Raw genomic sequence first — 24,059 nt, 5'->3', positions numbered from 1 at the left:
GGGGCAGAAGCCGACGACTCACCATCTCTCAAATTTGATAAACGGCCGCACATAAGGTAATATTTTAAATTCAAAAAGCATTGCTTAGCGCACATGAACAAGTTTTCAGCGCACAGGACAAAACGAGCGAGTTCACTGAAAAATTACATTCATAGAACATTCATCCGCCACAAGGCGGGCACCCTTCAGAACACCCTCATAATACATCTCGGGCTTGCGATGCTCCTTGCCCGACGGTGGCCCGTCCTTCACAAGCTTCTCAGCATCCAGCTTGCCCCAGTGCACCTTCGCACGGGCAAGCGCCCTACGAGCACTCTCGATGCATATGGAGCGCTTGATGACTTCGAGCCTTGGACAGGCCTCCACCAGCCGCCTCACCAGCCCGAAGTAGCTCCCAGGTATGGCCTCTCCAGGCCACAGCCGGACTATGAGGCCCTTCATGGCCTGTTCGGCCACCTTATGGAGCTCGACGAGCTGTTTCAGCTGGTCGCTTAAGGGCACCGGGTGTTCGGCCTTAGCATACTGAGACCAGAACACCTTCTCCGTCGAGCTTCCCTCCTCGGCTCGGTAGAAGGCGGCGGCATCCGACACGCTACGGGGCAAGTCTGCGAATGCTCTTGGAGAGCTCCGGATTCGGGTAAGTGACAAGTAATTCACTTTTACGTGATTGCTTTGCATAAAGAATGCCTTACCCACCGCTATCTTTTTTATTGCCTCAACCTCCTGGAGGGCCTTCTGGGCTTCGGCCTTGGCAGACTTGGCATCTTCAATGGCCGCCGCGAGCTCAGACTCTCGCGTCTTCGAGTCAAGCTCCAAACTCTCATGTTTTTTCATGAGAGCCTGGAGCTCTTGCCGCACCTCGCCAACCTGCGTCTCATGCTTCTCCCACTCGATGCGCTCCGTGGCCGCCCTCTTTTCGGCCTCGGATAGCGCTTGCTTAAGGGTCGCCACCTTAGTTGTGGCCCCTACAATGGCCGCGTTAATCCTGTCACTTTTTGCAATTGCACCTTTCACATATTTCAATAAGGTATTTCTTACCTTCCTTCTCCTCGAGCTGCTGCTTGGCTAGGCCGAGCTCTTGCTCGGACCGCTCGAGGTTCTGCTTCAGCGTATCCACCTTCGTGGTCAGTGCGGCGGAGGCCAGCAGCGAAGCCTGCATACGCATATTAACTTGATTATGTTAGACTCCTGCGATTATTAGATCCTCTATTCGACTTTTCTTTCCGAACACCGAACAGAGCATCAGGGGCTACTGTCTATGCGGTAATATTTTTACATATTCTTTACTTACCTCAAAGCCTGTTAGAAGGCTGGCATAGGCTTCAGTCAGTACGCTCTTGGCGGACTGAACCTTCTGGATCACCGCACTCATAATAGTGCGGTGCTCCTCGTCGATGGAGGTGTCGTTAAGCGTCTCCAGCAAATTGTCCAGTGCCTCCGGTTGGACGGAGGTCACCGGCTCGGTAGGCTTGCTCCTCTTGGAAGGAGGCTGCCTACCGGAGTCCGGAACCGTTGAAGGTTCCAGCGCGGTGTCCGGCTCAAGGCCGGACTTGGAGCCCTTGGAGGTTCTATCCCCTTTACGCCTAGAGTCCGGGAGGTTGCCTCGCGGCGCCTCCAAGACCACCTCCTCCTGGCTTGGAACCTGTTGGGACGCCACCTCGGCGCCATCCATATGGTGGGGGGAGGAAGCCGTCGGAAGCGAATTCACATCCGACGAGTCCAGGGAGCCGCTCGACGACTCGTCGAGCCCGGCCTTGGGCGGACTGCACAATCATGTTCAACGTAAGGAAAAGCTGTGCAATGGGGGAATACTATGAATCACTCTGCTATCCGGATACTTACGATTTCGCCAGGGGCTTGGCCCTGTGCGGCCACTCCTCTTCGCCGTCGTCGGCGTTGGTGGAGTAGTCCGGAGGAGGGGTCTTCCCCCTCTTGGACCCTTCGGCCTCCCCGGTTGGGGCGGCCTTCCTTTTCTTCCCTCCCCCCGCTGGGGGGGAGAGTTCTCTTCTTCCTCCTCCTCGTCTTCAGGGGAGGAGCGCGCCTTGGAGTCGTCGGATGGTGAATCCGACACCTCCTGGCGCTGGGCACTCTTTCGAGTCCCCGTGGCCTTCTTCTTGGCCTTCTTCTCCGACACCACGTAAGGTGCCAGAACCAGCAACTTCGCCAAGCGAGCGTCCGCTGGGCCTTCGGGCAAAGGAGCCGGACAGTTGATCTGTCCGGACGTCTCCTGCCAATCCTGTCAAAGGTAAGGGAACTTAGATCCCGCATGGAGTCAAACTATGAAAAACTAATACCCTGTAAAAGGTGAAAACAGCTTACCGCACGAGCGTGACGCTGCCTGCTGAATCCGTGATCCTCGGTAGCGGATGCGGGGGCCTCGGCGCCCTTGAAAAGCACCTTCCAGGCATCTTCGTACGTCATGTCGAAGAGCCTGCTCGTTTGCGGGCGGCGATCTCCTCCAGGGCCCGGCGCTGCCGGACCATCTCCTCGAGCAGGTAGTCGTCGCGCGACCACCGCATGGCGTCCTCGTTGGAGAAGCCGCGCCGGGCTATCTCCTCGTACTCCGGCGGGAGGCTAGACTCCACCTTGGGCTCGACGAGGGCGCCGGAGCTGCAGGTACGCGCGCTGACAGGCGTGTCCTGGGGCTCCGGCTTGACGGGGCGGAGGTGGAGGCAGGGAGAGCCGCCGGACGAGGAGGAGGACACCCCGGTCTCCATGCGCCTCGGCGTCCAGGAGCTTCCCCGACGGCGTGAGAAGGACGGGGGAGCGGGGTACTCGAGGCACGGCGTGTTGCCGCCCTCGATGTACTCGAGGACGGACTCCAACATGCGCCCGGGCACGCCCCACCACCGATGCCGGCCGGCGGCGTTGAACCTGCCGGAGGGCACGACGCCGTTGGTGGCCTCGAGCTGCTCGTCCTGCCGGCGGCGGAAGTACGGCTCCCAGATTGGGCTGTCGGGGACGTACCGGGGCCCCTCCCTCGCCGCACGCGGCAGGGACGAGCGGATGCGTGCGACCCCCGCATGCCGCGCCGCGCCGGTGGGTACCGGGGGCACCGGCACGCCGCCGGCGCTGATCCTCCACGCCCCGGGCACCCGCATGTCTGGCGGGACCGGGTACTCGTCCTCGAAAAGGAGGCGAGCCTCGTCCTCGTGCAGATGACGGCGCCCGAATCCGTTCACCGCCGCGCCGTCGCCTGGAAACGCTCGGCCATGCTTTCTCAACTGATGACGGTGAGAGGAGGAAAGGGGGAGAAATGAGCGCGTCGTCGGTGGATGATCGGGGTGAGTCTCTCCGGCGCGCTTGCAGTCGGCTTTTATAGACGGAGACGCCGCGTGGTAGGCTTGGCCGGCGCGTTACGCGTGGCGTGATTGCGTGGCGGCCGAGGGACGCGTCGCCCAGCCTTCACTGCGCCGCCCGTGAGGCATCAATGGAGGCTGACTGGCGCGGCAGCGCGCGGCAGCTTTGGCATTGATTCGCCGCGGGAAACGAGGCGATGAGGACGACGAAGGGACGAGAAGAGAGTAGAGTCGCTGACACGGCTGGCCCGCGGCTCTTCGCGCCCCCGAGCGACCCCCAGCGCGCCAGGTTCAGGTTGGGTCCGCCGGCGCCAATTTCGGCCCGAGCCGGCGAAAACTGGGCTCTTGGGGGCGCGACTGGGCCCATTTTTTGGCGCCGGCGGACAAAAAAACGCCTGGGGCGCCTTCTTGGGGACGCGGCTGGAGATGCTCTAAGAATCTGTTTGACCTGTGCACCGCGGCGCTCTTCACAGGCACGTCGAACGCCTTCATTGGTTTTTTGGTGTCGTTCTGCACGTTGGACTTAGGCCTGGAGTCGAGTGCCTTGACTTCCTTGTTGCTCTCCAGAAACAACTCCAGACCCTATGTGTTTGGTTTCAGTCACCAACTAGAATGGCATGGGTCGGACCTGTGACTGGGCCTCGTTCCTTCGTTTAGTACATAGCTGGAACGAGAATCAAGTGGTTCCCACCGAGCGAATATTCGGGTGATATGCGGAACGCGCCGATACCTCCAAATCGGAGGAATCGCGCGGAACTGGTCCTCTCGTCTCTCAGGGCCGCCTCCGCCTCGTCTCTGCCGTCTCTCCCTCTGCTCTCTCATAGCCACAGCGCTCCCATCTGGGCGGCGGATTGGGTAGCAACCGACAGGGGCCAATGGTTGCTGGCGTCGACCACACCCTATATGGTGGCCTAGCCTGCAGGGAGTTGGCTCCAAATTTCTGGCGACGACTAGATCTTTCGGGGAGCGACGGCGGCCTGATCTGCCGGTGGGCGCGCGGCGGCGACCTGATCTGCCGGTGGCCGGCGGTGGCCTGACTTGCCGATGAGTAGGTGGCTGATTTGTTGGGGACGGCGACTGACCTGTTGCCTTGCTGCTGGCAGCTACCTGATCTGCTGGTACCGCCACGCAGGGAGCTGCGAAGATGAGCCTGGTGTGGTATTGTTCGACGAAGACTAGCAAGCGAGCAGCATTGTTCAACGAAGACTAGCAAGCGAGCAACGCAGCCTGAAGCTTTACTCAGTGGACTAGTGGAGGCAGAGGAGCAGTGGCAGATCGCTAATGTGCATCATTATCCTCTTTTCTTTTTTTCGTATATTTTTTATTCTTCCTTGTAAATTGATCCCTTTTTCGCTTGTAGAAATGCGTTTTTTAGCCTCAAGGTCATCTTGTAGAAATGCTTCAGTGCAAGAGGAAATAGTTGCATATAGGTTTGATGTCATATTTATAATGCTTTGTGAATGTACCTGGCCAAAGCGAACCAAATTCATTATGTTTCGTCTCTTCAACCAAACACCAAAATGTAACCATTCCATTCCATGTATTGCCTCTAACTAAACACAGGAACGGAACCGACCCAGTCTAGTGGAATGGAACCATTCCATTTCATTTCACTTCGTTCCACAACCAAACACACCCTAAAGTATGCACAGCATAAAGTTAGTGATTCTGCATCAAGAAACTGAAACTGCCTGGAAGGAGGGCAAACACCTAAGAGAAACGCACTTGACTTACCTTCACCGGCTTCTTTTCAGTATGATCCAGGTCCAAGAGCTTGAGTTTTTCATCCGCTTCCTGTCGAATGAAGAACAGGTATGAATCATCACGAAGATGGCTCAATCTACTCCCTCCGTTCCTAAATACTTGTCTTTCTAGGCATTTCAACAAGTGACTACATACGGAGCAAAATGAGTGAATCTACACTCTAAAATATATCTACATACATCCGTATGTAGTAGTCATTTGAAATGTCTAGAAAAACAAATATTTAGGAACGGAGGGAGTACATGATAACCTTAGATATGGGTCACGACAAAGATAGTTAAATCTACGCGATAAGAACACCTAATGAACAGGCCTTAAACAGGACAGCACAGACCCGTAACCCTGTACCAATTATCTGCTTACTTGGAAAAACTTGGCATTTATTCCTTCTTTTATACCTCCTGCCATTCGGCAGAGATACCAGCATTAGCCGCATCCTGCCATTAAAATATAAGAGGTTAGGACAAACAGAATTTCAGCATGCCAAGACTCAGAGACTCGTGAGTATGTTGGGTCACCTGTTTATTGTCAAGCAACTCAATCTTCTCTTCCTGATAACCGTACACAAACAAAGTCAGAAGAATCAAATAGACATCGAGAAAAAGTTCATGTGCAAGGGTTGCAGGATGCTCAAACTCACCAGTCCAGCTACCATCTGTTGAATTGCTTCAACGTCAAAGCCAATTTGAGATAGATCAGTTTTAACACCTGTGACCTGTGCATATTGAACAGAACATGATGAATGCTTGAACTGAGAAGAAAACTGAATTTTCATAGGATAGCATAGCATTATAAGTAGAAAACTGAATATAAGTAGTGACCTAAACACTCTTATTTTCTTTAAAGAGGGAGTACCTACTAAACAAATTAGCTTAACAGCTTTCGCAACATTGAAAAGTACAGAAAGCAGAGTACGCCTTTGGTGCTCTCACGGAATTCTTTTGAAGAAAAAGGCTGGAAAACTATGTGCTCCATGCATGCAAGTGAAAGACTAGCAATAGCTTATCAAAAAGACATAATAAACAAAATCAGATTCTCCATAGACAATTTAGGAAGATCACTCTGGTTATGTTTGTGCTCATATGTATTATTATTCTACGCAATTATCTATACCCCTATATAGTGTGCGAATGACTTTGAAAGATGGTCATTGGATGAAGCCAATCCGACGGTGCAGAGATGGCAAATCCGAGCACTACTGGCCGTCGGATATCATCTACATTCCACCAGATTTTGCCACATGTACAATCTAGAAGACTCCATGGTAGAACTTAAGCATAATGCACAAACCTCAAAACACAAGCACGTCTCCTTTGTTCTAGAATCTTCCGTATCATAATTGCCCACTTTTTTTTCTGGATGAATTGCCATTATTTGTTTTTACTTTATGCTTTACAACGTACAATTCCATGAATCTTAAAATAGATTTGCTTTTTTTATAAAAACTAATTGATTTTGAATGAGATGAACTATAAGAATTAAACGAACATCTATATCATGCATATATGACTCAAAGCTTACATGCTATAATGTGATATTTATTCATAACTTGGTTGCCAAATCTCATGCGTGCAATGCACGTGTACCTTACTAGTATTTTATGATATATGGACAAAAGTACTTGAGTACGCTGCAGTTAATGGTTGTAAACACCAGACTGGTGTATTCCCTTAACCAGTCATTTGAAGTGTTGCACAGTTTCTGGATTTGAGCCAATCTTGACATGCTAGCCAGTATACGACCATGGATTATGAACATTAACAACAAAAACAATCACAAGCAGGCCACGACTAGTACTTGTATGTTGTTATGTGATGGAATCAGCCATATTAGTTGCAGCTTTGTTTTAGGGAGTTAGTTCAGTTTGTACTACCCCCTATCGAGTGGGCTTACATGGGTACGCCACTTGTACCCCTAGATGGCGACTGTTCTAAACAAAAATCCTGACCCACCTTCCGGATGAACTACAGTATGATGGAAGCACCTACTTGTAGTGAACAATTCAATTAATTCAATTATGGTATCTGAAGGTGTTGATTAGGTAATGTAAGAATGAAAACAGAAGAACAATTGTTGCTGTTCTACAAGAACAAACTTCATAAGGTCCCAGGGGTGAATCATAAACTTGCCATCATATCAGTATATCACTGTTCAGGACTAACATCATTGCAAATCAACAAACCTCATTCCGGATTTGTTTGGAGACTTCCACTTGTTCGTCCATTTTGCCATCCAAATTCTCAAGGCGTTTTGTTAGATGTCTTTTCGTTGCCTGAAATTAATTGAATGTCACAGTCATTAGTCAGCACATGCTTGGCAGGCACTATGGATGGTTATTTTTTCTGCGGGGTACACTATGGATGATTTGGAGTGCCCATTGATGCCTTCACTTGTTATGCAGAAAATGAAAATGAGATCATCAAAACCACTGTCCTATACTTTCCATACATATATGAGTGTGGCAAAGCGGATTTAATTGTAATATTCAGTGACAATATCTTAGGAGGAAGACAAGACGAAATTCCAGGCTGGTGTGAAGAGGCTTGCTCATGTGGCGGCTGCCCTGGCGGACATATCATATGCGCGCGGCAGGCTGCTCCTGGGAGATGGGGATGGTATTCAGATTGGATAGTTATCTCGGTCCTTTTACTTTAGATTGGCCTATGTCCACTGGGGTCTGATGCCCGCTGGATTTGCTCTTTTGGTGCTGTTGGTCCCTTCTCTTTGGAGTCCTATACTCTAGACAGGTGCTTTTGGTTCGAGTAGTGGTTGTAGTGTCGTCAGGTTTTCGCCTCAAAGCTGATAGTCCGTTTTAGGGTTGTCATGTGGTGGGTTTCCTGACGATGCACCAACTCGCTCTCGCCCCTTTCAGTCTCCTCTGCTTGGTAGTTGATTTAGTTGGCCCCACAGCTGATAGTCCGTTTTAGGGTTGTCATGTGGTGGGTTTCCTGACGATGCACCAACTCGCTCTCGCCCCTTTCAGTCTCCTCTGCTTGGTAGTTGATTTAGTTGGCTCGGTGCTTATCTTGTGATCCTGAACAACAAAGACTGATGCATTTCCGTTGATTGCAAAATTAATGAAAAGGGGTGTGAGCCCGGTTGGAAAAAAACAATCAGACGGTCCGTTCGCTCCTACTATCCTATTGTTTGCTCATCATAAAAACATTCAGCGAATTTTTTTCCCTCTGATGATCAATAAATAAAAGCGAGAAAAATAACAAGGCATGAGCTGGAAATCCACCGACCTGGAGCTCCGCCAATACGTCCGACAGGCGGCCATTCCGAAGCAGACGTTGACTGGCTGGGGCTGGACGAGCTCATGGCTAGCTTGTCCTCACCCTTGTCAGTTTGTGTAGCTCGTTTTTTGACAGACACTCGGCCACTATACGCATGGCTCTTGAGTGAGTCGTTTTTCGTCCACGCAAGGCCAAGCTCAGTCGTTTGGTTCCCGACCCGCCGGAGGGATCAGCGCTGCATTTCTACCCATAGCTTCAGCTTTGTCTTGGACGCCCTTGGGCCCTTGCCGGAGGAAGGATGAGGCCAAGGCCTTGGTGTCATCGGATCGCACCCTCAACTATTGCAACGGGGATAATGTTGCAGAAACATCTTCAATGGAGGTTATGCTACAGATTTCTTTTGTACTCCCTCTGTAAGCTAATATAAGAGCATTTAGATCACTAAAGTAGTAATCTAAACGCTTTTATATTAGTTTACGGAGGGAATAACAAAGATCATGTTATGGATATTTCCTTTTGCAACATAGACCATGTTGCGGAAACATCCGTAGAATTTTTTGCAGCAGAGGTCATGTTACAGAAACTTTTTGTAACAAGAATCATGTTGCAAGATCTGTTGTTGCATCTCAGCTCGGGGAGGCCACACCTATGGGTGTCGGTGCTCCTTCAGGACGTCAGCGACGTGGAACAAGGACGAATGATGGCGGACGTGGCGGCATGGCTCGCAGATGCGAGCGGTGCAGTTCGGCAGCTTCCAGCATCTACGCCTGGTAGCAGGCCGCTGCACCGGCCACCTGGCATGTCACGGACGAGGTGAATGCTTGGATGAAGTGGCACATGTGTATCACGATGCAAGCTAGGCGTAGAAGATGAATGACTAAAGAAAGGAACGAGTGGTTCTCCCTGGTTAGCTATGGAGATTAAGGAAAAAAGGATAAGCGGTGGTAGCCTCAGACCACATGCGACGCGTGGGAGGCGGTGGACGCTGCGCTGTTAGGCTGCAAATGTTTGACGCAGTAGCAGGCGTATTTTTGTAAAATTGAAACAGATTTGCCTTAGATACGCATCAGACGACCGTAAACCAATGATGGCAGATACATTATCATCATCATCAACTCCATTTTTGTAGGAGTAGAGAAGATATCATCTCCCTCACTGACGCAGGCAGCAGCATGAGCTGACTTGAGAATAGTGTTTGGACTTTGGATGAGATGATCCAACAAACCACGCCACGCACAACAACCCAGATCCAGCAGAATCCAGTCCAGTGTCGTCGTCCTCTGCTCGGCCTCGGCAGACAGCCAACAGATCCATCAGGTACACTCCAATCCCCTCCCTCATGCTCTTCATCCTCTTCCGTTCGCACCACATAAATGTCTAATTGCTCGTATTTGCTTGCATCTTGGCTTCTGCTTCTGTTCTGCCTACAGTGAGTAAACGCAGCAGGCAACTTAGCTGGTTCATCTCATCCTTTTCCTTCAGTGTAGAAACATTGCCTCCGATCATCTGCAAGTTTGTGCAATCCTGTGCTTTCAGACGCGGCAGAAATCACGTTGAGACATGGCCGAGCACGCGGTCGCTGCCGTGCTGCAGAGGGTAGGCGCCACCGTGATCCAAGAAGTTGCTTTTCTGGGCCAGGTTCCTGCCAAGGTGGAGGCCCTCAAGTCCGAGCTCAAGCGCATGCAGTGCTTCCTCAGGGACACCGACGCGAGGATGGAGAGGGGCGAGAATGAAATGCTCAGCCAACTGGTGTCGGAGGTCAGGGACGTCGCCTACAGCATCGAGATCATCATCGACACGGCCAGCATCTTGGCCAGGGAGAACAGCAGACCGCCGTCCCTCTTGGGTGCCATATCCAAGGGCGCCTGTTACCCCGTCCACTGCAAGCGTCTCTACAGCATCGGGAAAAAGATCGATCAGGTGACAGCGAGAGTTAATAAGATCTTCGAAGAATTTGCAAAGTATAACATTCATAGTACTTGCCTGAATGAGACAAGATACAGTATGGATGAGAACGAGACTCTACGCGCTAGGAGACTGACGCTTCCGGATCTCGGGGATGAGGTCAATGTCATTGGCTTTGACAGCGAAATCAACCAGGTCAAAGATGAACTGCTTGACTCGGAGAACAAGGACCTCACTGTCGTCTCCCTTGTTGGTCCAGGGGGGGCAGGGAAATCAACCATCGCCAGGAAGGTCTACAATCTTGTCGCAAAAAATTATTTCAACTCCTGCGTATGGATATGCATCTCACAAAAATTTACAGTATATGGTGTTCTGAAGGATATTGTCAACGGGGTCATGGAGAATCAAGACTCCCAAGAACTAGGAACAATGAGCGAGATGGAAATTATAAAGAAGATCCACAGTTTTCTCAAGGATAAAAGGTACCTGGTGGTTTTAGATGATGTCTGGAGAATGGAAAACTGGGATATGGTCCAAGCCGCCTTTCCTGATGTGAAAAATGGAAGCAGAATTGTTCTGACAACTCGCAACTCAGCAGTTTCCAATCACCCCAACGCAAGAAAAATAATCCAGCAGGTCAAGCTCCTTAACAAAGAAGAAAGTATAGAGCTATTCAATAGAAAGGCATTCCCTTGGTATGTCGTCCATGGCAGAGGTGATCTGGATAGCTTCAGAGAACTAGGCAAGATACTTGCATTAAAATGCAATGGCTTGCCTCTTGCAATTATAGTCATGGGAGGTTTCCTTTCAAAGAATCTCAGGATCACCGAGTGGAGAAGAATGGTTGCTAGCGTAAACTGGGACGCGATGAAGAATGAGGGTGACATCAAAGCCATACTGGACCTAAGTTACTATGATCTGTCAAGTAATCTGAAGGCGTGCCTTTTGTACATCACATCATTCCCAGAAGACTACGCAGTCCCGGTAGGCCTTCTTACAAAGTTGTGGATTTCAGAGGGTTTCATACCGAACGTGCGTGGAAGCTCCCTTGAAGAAACCGCGCTCAGGTATGTGGAAGAACTGGCGCAGCGCTGCTTGATCCTAATTGAAAAGAGGAGCTCCAGGTGCATCAAGACCGTTAAGGTGCATGACGTGTTGCGTGACTGGGGAATCGGGCGAGCTCGAAGAGAAGGGTTCTTGAAAGACTGCAGTTCCAGAAATGAAGTGGAGACCTCATATTCCAATGAAATGAGAGCTTACAGAGTAGTTCTCTACGACTCCGTTCGCGTGAAGGTTGGTGTTGCTATGCCAAATCTGCACACCTTGCTGATCTTCAATGCAGCTCAGCTAGAAAGGAATGTCTTTTCTTTCCGAGGCTTAAATTACCTGCGGGTACTCTACTTTGATGGCATGAGAGAGAGATGGCAGCTACCTACAGAGATCGGCAGGATGGTACATCTGAGGTACCTCGGCATGAAAGGTGGCACATATGTACTTCCTGCTACCATCAGCAATCTCACAAACCTACATACTTTTGATGCAAGAGATGCCATAGTGGAAGCACTCCCTATTGATCTCTTGAGCATTTCGACACTGAAGCATGTCCATATCTACAAGGTCGAGTCATGGTCCGTGTGGAAGACCACCATGCAGAGCAACCTGGAGTCATTTTTCATAGTCCTGGCAGCCAACACCCCGAAGCAATGGGAAGGAGCAATTGAAAGAATGGAAGAAAAACCCTCCTGGTGCTTTGGGAAGCACTACCAGAGCGTCAAACAGCTGGAAATTGTGGGGGCATGCGAGGACGAGTTCGGAGTGCCCAACGACCTACATCTTCCTGATCTGCAACTCCTCCCGCACAACCTGAGACGGCTGAAAATTAGCTGTCCTAATCTGCTGAATGATGAAGACCCCATGCCGGCACTTGGGAGCCGGCTGGCGTACTTGAATGTGTTGGAAATAGGGGTTAAGTCCTACACTGGCGCGACCATGACCTGCCCTTTTAGTGGGTTTCAATACCTGCACAATTTGGTGCTCCACGATCTAGATATCGAGGAGTGGATATTGGAGGATGGCGCCATGCCAAAGCTCAGGATACTAACTCTCTGCAAGTGCACCAAGCTGAAGGCGCTTCCACAAGGATTGCAGCACCTGAAGGAACTTAAGAAGCTGAAAGTGATAGCGATGCCCGAGTTGGATCAAGTATTATGCTACCTGCTACACAAGGCAGGACGCGAGGTCATCATCAGGTCAAGTGAGGAGCACTTTGAGCATGTACAGATCCCGTAAGTACACACTGTGCCACATGCCTCCATTTTCAACTGGTAGAACAATGCCATGAAATCCATCGTCAGCTGGTACTTAACTGGTTTCACATGACAGTTAAGCACTCATAAATAAAAAATAAATTTCAAAATAAGGACAGAAATAACGGTAGCAAGGAAAAACCTCAAAGTAATTGCAGCTACTCCCTCTGTTCCTAAATATAAGTCCTTCTAGAAATTTCAATATGAACTACATACGGATGTATATAGACATAGTTTAGAGTGTAGATTCACTCATTTTGCTCCATATGTAGTCCATATTGGAATCTCTAAAAAGACATATATTTAGGAACGGAGGGAGTATAATTCACTGATGCTATACTGTTCAGTTTTGACATATACTGACATGCTATCTAAAGCACCACTGTTTTATTCTGAAGTGAACACTTATGACTAAGCTACTCTAGCATGTCCCTCTCCTGCAGCAAGTATGACATGTAAGGAGTAACAGGCTGACATCCATGGACAATGGGGATCTGAAGCAATTTAAATTCGCTGCCATCGTACATGCTGGGTGGAATGGATATCTTCGAAAGTGCGAGCTACTGACCTGATACCGACAAACTGTCAATTTTGCTTACGGGTTTATCTTGCTACTATTTGTTATGTACTTACATATGTGTACACATAGTATTTCGTACCAAGATTGTTAGTAAATGTGTGTACTGTGCAACTCTGTTGTGCATGACACGGTTTGTAATTTGAAATAAAATAAATTGAGGGCTGAGGGAGAGAAGCCCCTTCGCGTATTTGTTGGAGGAGGAGATGAGACATCCAGAACCACGAGTGCTCTGTTCTCACGGTTTGTAATTTGAAGTGAAAATTGGTGAATCGCCCTCGGGTTCATTGGCATATGATCAAATGACTTAAGAGCTGATGATCCTCTTGATAAAATGCCCTATAGTTTGACAAGCATCTTCAAGATTTTGCCTATAGGAGGGACCAATGGAGATGGAACTCTGCCCCTGCTTCTCCTCAGCAGAGAGGGACGGGTGCTGGGAGCTCACCCCTTGTCATCTCTTTCTACTATGTTCATTTTTTCTTTAGAAAAATGGTTTGATCCACGCAAAAATAGATCACTCGATAATCCACACATAGGAAAATGGATTTCGACACAAAGAAAATCCAGCATGGCATGACAACATATACGACAATGATATCGGGGTACATAGCGGTTCTGCTCCTCCTGAGACACACCTCGATTTCAACCCGAATCAAGCTCACAGAACTAGGGTTCACATTGCACCAAAATCAAAGCATAGGGTTCGCGATGAGGAAATATGTTGGCAGAAAACGGAATCGATAGGCTCACCTCGCAGCCGGGAGGGGCCGCCGGGGAGGACTCGACGCCCGCCGGGAAGCCGTCACCGGGGCGGGCGCGCGAACAGAGAGGGGGGGGGGGGGGGGGGGGGGGAGATGTTTCGACCGTCCTTTTCAGACGCCGTCGCTATGCCGATGGGTCGTCAGAACTTCTTTCATGGTCCACCGTGGCCGCGCCGTTTCCAGTATTTACATCCACTTCTCCAAGTGAGCTAACACCACAATTTAAACCTAGATCTGTGCAATGCTATTTATAGTCGCCCGCTCCTGGAATCTGATGAGCGGGGGAAGTGCAGCTCCGTCATTTTGAATTGTAGCTCCGCCAACTCCACTCCCGGAGTTGTGGAGCGGAGTAGTATCGAACATGGCCTTATTATCCCAAATGAGAACGCCACCACACGTGTGGCATATTTGCACATCGTTCACATTCCTTGATCCACGTTGATTCTGTTTTGCACGAATCCTAAAAGAATCTGTTAGAATCTGAATGCCACGTGGGCATCATCATTCGTGTGGGTGTTGGAGAGTTCGCTCACATGCCCCGCAGCACACGGTTTGCTAGCTGTGTTGTGTGGGCGAACTAGTTTCTGCCCACACAGTCACCACCTAGTCCACGCACGTGTGGGCGAACTATTTTTCGCTCATATGACACTCGTACGTTGTTGGATGGCAACTGCAATTGCACGTATATGACAACTAGGTAAACACATGCGGCAACTATGATTCGTTGCTAAATAGCAATTGCAGTTGCGCATACGTAGCAACCAGAAAAACACACATGACAATTGTAATTAACCATACATGACAACTATGGTTGGACCACACGTGGCAACTAGATAAACACACATGACAATTATTGTTTGACCATATATGACAAGTAGTTAATCACACACAGCAACTATGGTTTGATTACACGCGGCAACTATCATAAATTAGATATGCCAACTATAGTTAATCAAAATAGAGAGTTGCTATGCTTTTACAACTACATTTGTCACCCCGGATAACTACATCTGCCATCCGGATGGCAACTAAATCGTCATCTCATGTGTACCTAACGTAGTTGCGCCAGGACGTGTGGGCAGATTTGCTTCATATCACACGCACAGGGTGGGGATGAATAGTATTTGTTATGTGGACGAATGTCTAATATGTCACACATGTGAGCGTTATCAGGACCCTTTATTATTAGCATTCATATATATTCTCAAAAATTAAGAACTTCGGTTCATTATTCAAAACGAAACCAATGTCGTATACAATTCAAGGTGATTTCCAGCTTCAGTGCGCCGCGTCTTCTTCTGCGGAGTGCCCCTGGTTCGTGCAACTTTGCGAGTCACTGCTCATCTGATTATTCCATATACTCCATCCATTCCTAAATACAAGCCCTTTTAGAGATTTTAATATGGACTACATACGGAGAGAAAAGGCAAGTCCGCTCATTTCATGCATGCACGTGTCGCAGCAAGAGAACGGGGAATATATGTAAGATGTAAGAATGCGAAACGTGTTTTAATTATTTATTCCTTTATGTCACTTGTTTACAAGCGAACAACTTCAGACCAAACATGAAATGACGCAAAAATACAAAGAAACGAATACAAATTGCCTTCAGACGTATCAACCTGTCTATCCTGGAAAATCACCACATGGGATGCAGGTTATTCTTCTTCTATATTTTTTCTATCAAACAAAGCAACCAAGAACGCAATGTACACCACGAGGCGATCCGCGTCAATCACAGCGCGAGGCCTTCTTTACGAATTAAGAACCTGTTTGACCTGTGCACCGCAGCGCTTTTTATGGGCACGTCGAACGTTTTCGTCGGTTTCTTGACGTCGTTCTGCATGATGGTCTTTGGCTTGGAGTCGAGTGCCTTTACCTCCTTGGTGCTCTCCAGAAACAATTCGAGACCCTGTAGCATGCACACCATCAAGTTTGTGATTTTGCATCGATAAACTAGAATCGCCTGGAAGGAGGGCAACTATATGAGAAAAGGGCATTACCTTCACTGGCTTCTTTTCAGTTTGAGCAAGGTCTAAGAGCTTGAGTTTTTCATCCGCTTCCTGTGGAAAGAAGAACAGGTATGAATCATCACGAAGATAGCTCAATCAATACGAAGATCATGTACGGGTATCAATTATCTGCTTACTTGGAAAAACTTGGCATTTATTCCCTCTTTTATACCTCCTGCCATTCGGCAGAGATACCATATACCAGCATTAGCCGCATCCTGCCATTAAAATATAAGAGGTTAGTAGGACAAACAGAATTTCAGCATGCCAAGAGTCAGAGACTCGTGAGTATGTTGGGTCACCTGTTTATTGTCAAGCAACTCAATCTTCTCTTCCTGATAATCGTACACAAACGAAGTCAGAACAATCAAATAGACTTCGAGCAAAAGTTCATGTGCAAGGGTTCCAGGATGCTCAGACTCACCAGTCCAGCTACCATCTGTTGAATTGCTTCAACATCAAAGCCAATTTGGGACAGGTCAGTTTTAACATCAGTGACCTGCGCATATTGAACAGAACAACATGAATGCTTGAACTGAGAAGAAAACTGAATTTTCATAGGATAGCATGGCATTACAAGTATATACAGCATGTACATACTAAACACATTAACTTAACAGCTTTTGCAACATTGAAAAGAACAGACAGCAGAGTACATCTTTGGTGCTCTTACAGAAAAAATGAAGAAAAAGGCTGGAAAACTATGTGCTCCATGCACGCAAATCAAAGACTAGCAACGGCTTATCAGAAAGCCATAATAAACACAATCAGAGTCTTCATAGACCATTTAGGAAGATCACTCTGGTTATGCTTGTGTTCATACGTATTATTATTCTACACATCAATATTTTATGGTATATGGAAAAAGTACTCGAGTACGCTGCAGTTAATGGTTGTAAGCAGAGCCAGCATGTGCACCAGACTAGTGTATTCCCTTTAACCAGTTATTTAAGTGTTGCACAGTTTCTGGTTTTGAGCCAATCTTGACATGCCAGCCAGTATATGACCATGGATTATTGAACATTAACAACAAAAACAATCACAAGCAGGCCACGACTAGTACTCGTATGTTGTTATGTGATGGCGTCAGGGATGCAAGCGGCACGCCACTTGTGCTTGCTCCGTAGTCAAAATCGGCCATATTAGTTGCAGCTTTGTTTTAGGGAATTAGTTCAGTTTGTACTGTTAGATATGTATACCCCTTTTCGATTTATCCCTATTGTATAAGGGGTCTTTTGCACTTTACCATACACATGTATATGTACTGGCCTTTGGCCCTCCTGTGAAGTCAGTTGCTCACTTATCCAACATGGTATCAGTTGCGAGGTTCCTCTTCCTTTCCCGCACGCTGCAGCTCCGTGCCTAGCTTCCCCGTCGCCGGCCATCTCCTTCATCGTCGCCGGCCACCTTCTCCACGCCCGGCAGCCCCTGCCCGCGCCCGCCGAGCTCACCCACGACTAGGCCGCGCCCTCCCCGCCCGGCTGCGCCCAGGCCGCGCCCTGGCCTCACCCCCGCCGCGCCCAGGCCGTGCCCTCCACGTCCGGCTGCGCCCCGGCCGCGCCGCTGCTCCTTCAATGCGCCCAGGCCGCCCTCCTCCGCATCTGGCTGCCGCTGCCGCTGCTCCATCTGCTGCCGCAGGTGCAGCCCAGGGCCGGCCCTCCTCCTGGCCTCCCATTTCCTCCCGATTCCCCACTCGGGGCTAGCGTGAGGCTTTCCGCCCCGATCCAGATCGGGGAGAGTTGACCAAAAAAAACAGAGGAGAAAAACAGAGTTCCCTCATGTCTTCTTCGGGCTATGTTGCAGTTCCTAGGTGCTCCGTGATCTTCGATGGCACCAACTATGCTGAGTTTGTGGGGTTCATGCGCATCCATATGCGTGATCTTCTTCTGTGGGGTGTTCTCTCTGGCGAGGTCCCCTGCCCGCCATGCCCTGTTGCGCCCGTGGCCCCAATCCCACCGGTGCCGCCAGTACTTGCTGCTGAGGCTTCTCGGGCTGACCGGGATGCCGCCAAGGCCCTTGATGATGCTGCAGTTGATGCTTATGATCAGCAGGTATCTGCTTATTCCAATGCTCTTTCGGTGTACCGCGATGATCTCTCTGCTTACACTCAGTGGTACATCTTCGTGGTTCTGGATTCTGGAGCTTCCTTCCATATGTCTTCTGATTCTTCCGCGTTGTCCTCTCTCCGACCTCTTGTTTCGCATGTTAATGTTCTTACTGCCGATGGCACATCTCTTCCTTTTGCTAGTCATGGTATTCTTTCCACTCCATCTTTTTCTGTTCCGAATGTTTCACATGTTCCTCGCCTTACCATGAATCTCTTTTCCGCTGCCCAACTTACTGATTCTGGTTGTCGTGTCATTCTTGATACCGACTCTTGCTCCATTCAGGATCATCGCACCAAGGCTTTGGTTGGTGCTGGCCCCCGGCGCCGTGAGTCAGAGGGCCTTTGGGAGGTTGACTGGCTTCGTGTTCCTTCCGCTGCCACCACTTCTGCCAGCTCTCATGCTCTTGCTGCCTCTTCGTTTGCGTCCTTCCAGCAGTGGCATCATCGTCTTGGTCACATCTGTGGCTCTCGCTTATCTTCTTTAGTTTGTCAGGGCCTCTTAGGGTCGGTATCTGGAGATGTCTCCTTACATTGTAATGGTTGCAGACTTGGCAAATAGACTCAGTTACCTTATCCTACTAGTGAGTCTGTATCTCAGCGTCCTTTTGACTTAGTTCATTCTGATGTCTGGGGTCCTGCTCCCTTTGATTCGAAAGGTGGTCATCGCTACTATGCTTTGTTTATTGATGATTTCTCTCGCTACACTTGGCTCTACTTCATGAAATCTCGTAGCGAGGTTCTTCCTATATACAAACGTTTTGCTGCCATGGTTCACACCCAGTTTGCCACGCCCATTCGTACTTTTCGTGCTGACTCCGCTGGAGAGTATATCTCTCAGCTGTTGCGTGGTTTTCTCGCGAAACAGGGTACTCTTGCCCAGTTCTCTTGTCCTGGTGCTCATGCTCAGAATGGCGTTGCCGAACGAAAGCATCGTCATTTGCTTGAGACGGCTCGTGCACTGATGATTGTTGCTTCCCTTCCACCCCATTTTTGGGCTGAGGTTGTTTCCGCATCCACCTATCTCATCAACATTCAGCCATCGACTACTCTGCAGGGTGGTATTCCTCTGGAGTGTCTCACTGGTCGCTCTCCTGACTACTCAGCTCTTCGTATGTTTGGATGCGTGTGCTATGTTCTTCTTGCCCCCCGAGAACGCACCAAACTGACTGCTCAGTCGGTTGAGTGTGTTTTCCTTGGCTACAGTGATGAGCACAAGGGCTATCGATGTTGGGATCCTGTGGGTCGTCGCTTGCGCATCTCGTGCGATGTGACTTTTGACGAGTCTCGTTCTTACTACCCACGTTCTTCTTCCTCGAGTTTCTCTGTGGACGACCTTTCCTTCTCCTTCCCGATACACCCTGCTATGTGCCTCATGTGTCACCTCTTCCTCTGGCACCTCTCATTCCTTCTCATTCACCACCGACCCCGTCTTCTCCATCCTCCTCCTCCACCTCTCCACCATCATCTCCAGTCCGTCGCCCTCTCTCCCCGTTTCCTCTCCACTATACTCGTCGATCTCGTCCTGAGGCTGTCTCCTCTGACAAGCCTTCCACCTCTGGTGCGCCTCCTCTCACACCTCCCCCGGTTCACAACCTCCGTGCTCGGCCTCGCCCCCCGCCTGATCGCTACTCCCCTGATCGGTACGGTCTCTCTGTTATTGCTGAGCCCACTTCCTATCGAACTGCCATGACTCAGCCTGAATGGCAGCTTGCGATGGCCGAAGAGCTTGTTGCTCTTGAGCGCTCTGGCACATGGGATCTGGTTCCCCTTCCTTCCGGTGTCCGTCCCATCACCTGCAAGTGGGTCTACAAGATTAAGACTCGCTCCGATGGTTCTCTTGAGCGCTACAAAGCTCGTCTTGTGGCCCGTGGTTTTCAGCAGGAGCAGGGGCGCGATTATGATGAGACATTCGCTCCTATGGCCCACATGACCACGGTCCGCACTCTTCTTGATGTGGCTTCTGTTCGTCAGTGGTCTATCTCTCAACTTGATGTTCAGAACGCTTTTCTCAATGGTGAGTTGCGTGAGGAGGTTTATATGCAGCCACCACCGGGGCACTATGCTCCTGATGGTATGGTCTGTAGACTTGGCCGCTCCCTCTATGGTCTCAAACAGGCCCCTCGCGCCTGGTTTGAGCGCTTCGCCTCTGTGGTGACTGCCGCTGGTTTCTTGCCCAGTGATCATGATCCCGCGTTGTTTGTTCACACGTCTCCTCGTGGTCGGACTCTTCTCCTTCTCTATGTTGATGACATGATCATCACTGGTGACGACTCTGATTACATTGCCTTTGTTAAGGCTCGCCTTCGCGACCAGTTTCTCATGATTGATCTTGGTCCACTTCGCTATTTTCTTGGGATTGAGATCTCCTCCACCTCTGATGGCGTCTACATCTCCCAAGAAAAATATATTCAGGATCTTCTTGCTCGCGCTGCTCTCGGTGATGAGCACACAGTTGTGACTTCCATGGAGCTCAACGTTCAGCTTCGTGCATCTGATGGTGACCCTCTTCCTAATCCCACTCGCTATCGTCACCTTGTTGGCAGTCCTGTCTATCTTGCTGTTACGCGTCCTGACATCTCCTATCCTGTCCACATTCTGAGTCAGTTCGTTTCAGCCCCCACCTCTGTCCACTATAGTCATCTCCTCCGTGTTCTACGATATCTTCGTGGCACGATCTCTCAGCGCCTTTTCTTTCCCCGCTCCAGCTCTCTTGAGCTCCAGGCCTACTCTGATGCTACCTGGGCTAGTGATCCCTCTGATCGACGGTCGCTGTCTGCTTATTGTGTCTTTCTTGGTGGCTCTCTTATTGCCTGGAAGACAAAGAAACAGACTGCAGTTTCTCGCTCGAGTACAGAGGCTGAGTTGCGAGCCATGGCCATGCTGACGGCTGAGGTGATCTGGTTACGGTGGCTGCTTGAGGATTTTGGTGTGTCTGCTACTACCTCGACTCCCTTATTGTCAGACAGTACTGGTGCTATCAGTATTGCGCGTGACCCGATGAAGCATGAGCTCACCAAGCACATTGGTGTGGATGCCCACTTTGTGCGTGCTGCTGTGCAGGATTAGACTCTCACTCTTCACTATGTGCCCTCTGAGCTACAGTTGGCAGACTTCTTCACGAAGGCACAGACTCGAGCGCAACATAGTTTTCTTCTCTCCAAACTCAGTGTTGTCGATCCACCATGAGTTTGAGGGGGGGTGTTAGATGTGTATGCCCCTTTTCGGTTTATCCCCATTGTATAAGGGGTCTCTTGCACTTTACCATACACATGTATATGTACTGGCCTTTGGCCCTCCTGTGAAGTCAGTTGCTCACTTATCCAACATGTACTACCCCCCTATTGAGTGGGCTTACATGGATTCGCCACTTGCACCCTTAGATGGTGGCCGTTCTAAACAAAAATCCTGACCCACCTTTCTGGATGAACAACAGTATGACAGAAGCACCTACTTGTAGTGAACAATTCAATTAATTAAATTATGGTATCTAAAGGTATTGATTAGGTGATGCAAGAATGAAAACAGAAGAAGAATTGTTGCTGTTCTGCAAAAACAAATTTCATAAGGTCTCAGGCATGAATCATTCAATTTGTCATCATATCAGTATATCACTGCTCAGGACTAACATCATTGCAAATCAACAAACCTCATTCCGGATTTGTTTGGAGACTTCCACTTGTTCGTCCATTTTGCCATCCAAATTCTCAAGGCGTTTTGTTAAATGTCTTTTGGTTGCCTGAAATTAATTGAATGTCACAGTCATATTATCCAGTAGATATGAAAAGAAAGATAACACCGAATATGAAATAATAATGTGTAAAGCATACTGCTAGTGCTGATGAAACTTGCTCCAATTGCTTCGACATGCTGTCGACAGCACTGGCCATATTGCGTTTTGTGACAAACATGACATCTGACAAGGACCATCCCTGCATAAGGTTATTAATATATAAGAAAGCAAAAACATGACAGAAAAAAGTTCACACACAATTTATATATGTACTCTACATTGCAAGTTCCGTATTAAAAGAACAACTTGTAGATGTTATTAGCATAAGAAGGATCCAAGGACTTTACATAAACCATAGTGAATCCATAGGAAACAATGCAACAGTCAATTTGAAACTCTTATCAGAATGTTTTACAGAATAAGATTAACTTAGCGGTGCTCCATTTATCTGCTTACAGTTGGATCCACACACACACAAAAAGTATGATTTCCAAGAGATTTCTGTTATATGCGAGAAGCAAGGAAGAAAAGCAAATGACAAAAAATGAAGAAAAAAGTGTTCTATTTTCTCTTTCTTCAGTAACTGATTCTATATGAATGTTGTAAGAAGAACATTTCTGGAGAAAGAAGACCAGGACACAATTCATGATCCTTAGTCAAAAAACTGCAGACAGAGAATTTGAGAATAACTCAAACATTTTTGTGTGTGTATGCTTATCTTACCTTACACCACATATAGCAATAACCTAATGCTCCAACTGCAGCTGCTGGCAGTATGTAGGACGATAAACTGCCTGAAGAAAATCCACATGCAGGTAAATAAAATGATACAAGAACTAGCAAGTAAGTGTAATAAAATGAATGAGGTAAGTAGCTTTTCTCAAAGGTTGGTAAATATCATGGCGAAACAATTGAATGTACCAACATTATTGTTCATTAGCCTATCTACTACATGTTCCAAATTAGAAGTTTGGAAGCAATTCAAACTCACGAATCATTCATTGTCAGATTGGAGATGCACATAACAAAAAAATAGGCCTCCTTTCAGCTGCAGATATTGTAGGAGAGTCAGGCTTAAGCGAGTAACTATCTATCTGAACATTTTTGGATAATACAAGCAAATTCATAATGAGGGCTTATTTAGCATGTGGATTAGGTTTTTGGCATAGGTCGCTAAGAGAGAAAAGCTGAAACATAGCAAGGGGGGCATCAGATAGGTACATACCTCCCGAGTCCGATTTGCCACTCAATATGGTAATGGGCTTTGACAAAGTTAAATCTCTGACTTCTTGGGCTAAATGCCGAATCTGGTATCAAACACCAGCACATGGAATGCACAAACAACAACAGAGACGTTATTTTACAGCAAATGAAAGACATTAGTGTAATATCTCATATCTATGCAACTGTTGATGCAAGTATAAACAACTGCGCACCTGAGCTTGGATAAGAGCCATGTCATAGGCGCTCGAGCCTTCTCCTTGATTTACGCCCTTCATGAGCTCCTAAAAACAGAGAAACACAACATGTTCCTCAAAGATTTGAAGGTCGACATAACTTACTACAAGATGAAGAACATACAATCTAAACCACTGACACATGCTTGGCAAACACTATGGATGATTATTTTTTCCGCGGGGTACACTATGGATGATTTGGGGTGCCCGTTGGTGCCTTCACTTGTTACGCAGAAAATGAAAATGAGATCATCAAAAGCGATGTCCTATACTTTCCATACATACATGAGTGTGGCAAAGCGGATTTAATTGTAAGATTGGGTGACAATCTGTGCTGCTCTTAGGAGCATGTATGCAGATTTAACAGACGGGTCAGCGGTAACGCTCGTATTATCCTATTGTCTTCTCATCATAAAAAAACATGCAGAGATTTTCCCCCACCTCTGATGATCAATAAAAGCGAGAAAATTAACAAGGTATGAGCTGGAAATCCACCGACCTGGAGCTCCGCCAATACATCCGACAAGCGGCCATTCCGGAGCACGATCGATCCCGTCAGGCCTGCGGCGGCCCAAAATCACCATTTCAGGGTCAAAAGAGGCAGCCAGTTCGGATTTCGACATCGAGAATCGACAGATTTGGGGCGGGCGGGGGGGAGGGGAGGGGATTGATCGCGACCTGCGCCGACGAGGATGAGGACCTTGGAGGCGGCGACCCCCGTGTGCGTCGCCATCGCCATGCCCCTGCGCCGCCCCTGCGGGCTCTCTCGTTCGCTTCTGGAAGGTTCTGGAAGGGGGGTCAGCGGCGAATGGGTGGGGGCAGGAGACGGGGGAGGCCGGTGGGGGAAAGCTTGGAGGAGGGGAAAGCGTGCGGGACGAGCGGGCTGGACAGTCGGGGTTGAA

At 48.7% G+C, this 24,059-nt stretch overlaps 2 protein-coding genes and 1 long non-coding RNA gene across 3 annotated transcripts; 1 reads left to right on the top strand and 2 right to left on the bottom strand.

The window, feature by feature from the left end:
- Positions 1-4,651: 4,651 nt before the first annotated feature.
- Positions 4,652-7,336, bottom strand: LOC123104141 (uncharacterized). The gene is made up of 6 exons (XR_006450150.1): positions 7,246-7,336; positions 5,704-5,778; positions 5,582-5,614; positions 5,427-5,500; positions 5,034-5,093; positions 4,652-4,936 (listed from the first exon to the last, which is right to left on the bottom strand). It is a non-coding gene; the product is annotated as an uncharacterized lncRNA (long non-coding RNA).
- Positions 7,337-9,844: 2,508 nt separating this feature from the next.
- On the top strand, positions 9,845-13,302 carry LOC123104140 (putative disease resistance protein At1g50180). Its single transcript, XM_044525894.1, has 2 exons — positions 9,845-12,489; positions 12,954-13,302. Exons 1-2 carry the CDS (start codon positions 9,860-9,862, stop codon positions 12,967-12,969), a joined length of 2,646 nt encoding a protein of 881 aa, XP_044381829.1. The 5' UTR covers positions 9,845-9,859; the 3' UTR covers positions 12,970-13,302.
- A 2,039-nt stretch (positions 13,303-15,341) lies between these two features.
- On the bottom strand, positions 15,342-24,059 carry LOC123104139 (uncharacterized). Its single transcript, XM_044525893.1, has 12 exons — positions 23,836-24,059; positions 23,657-23,718; positions 23,137-23,205; positions 22,926-23,007; positions 22,424-22,494; positions 21,798-21,899; positions 21,617-21,706; positions 16,288-16,362; positions 16,166-16,198; positions 16,001-16,081; positions 15,855-15,914; positions 15,342-15,763 (listed from the first exon to the last, which is right to left on the bottom strand). The coding sequence occupies exons 1-12, from the start codon at positions 23,894-23,896 to the stop codon at positions 15,587-15,589; spliced, it is 963 nt and encodes a 320-aa protein (XP_044381828.1). The 5' UTR covers positions 23,897-24,059; the 3' UTR covers positions 15,342-15,586.

This window comes from Triticum aestivum, chromosome 5A, assembly GCF_018294505.1.
Source record: "Triticum aestivum cultivar Chinese Spring chromosome 5A, IWGSC CS RefSeq v2.1, whole genome shotgun sequence".
Taxonomy (NCBI): domain Eukaryota; kingdom Viridiplantae; phylum Streptophyta; class Magnoliopsida; order Poales; family Poaceae; genus Triticum; species Triticum aestivum.
This window is presented reverse-complemented; position numbering and strand designations above follow the sequence as displayed.

What these genes read in the sequence shown, in the direction of transcription:
- LOC123104140 (XM_044525894.1), top strand. Translation starts at nt 9,860, where the DNA reads ATGGCCGAGCACGCGGTCGCTGCCGTGCTGCAGAGGGTAGGCGCCACC.
- LOC123104139 (XM_044525893.1), bottom strand. Translation starts at nt 23,896, where the DNA reads ATGGCGATGGCGACGCACACGGGGGTCGCCGCCTCCAAGGTCCTCATC. An exon ending in CCTCATCCTCGTCGGCGCAG is followed by an intron (nt 23,719 to 23,835) that starts GTCGCGATCAAT and finishes GGGCCGCCGCAG; the next exon opens with GCCTGACGGGATCGATCGTG. An exon ending in AAGTTTCATCAGCACTAGCA is followed by an intron (nt 21,707 to 21,797) that starts GTATGCTTTACA and finishes AATTAATTTCAG; the next exon opens with GCAACCAAAAGACATTTAAC.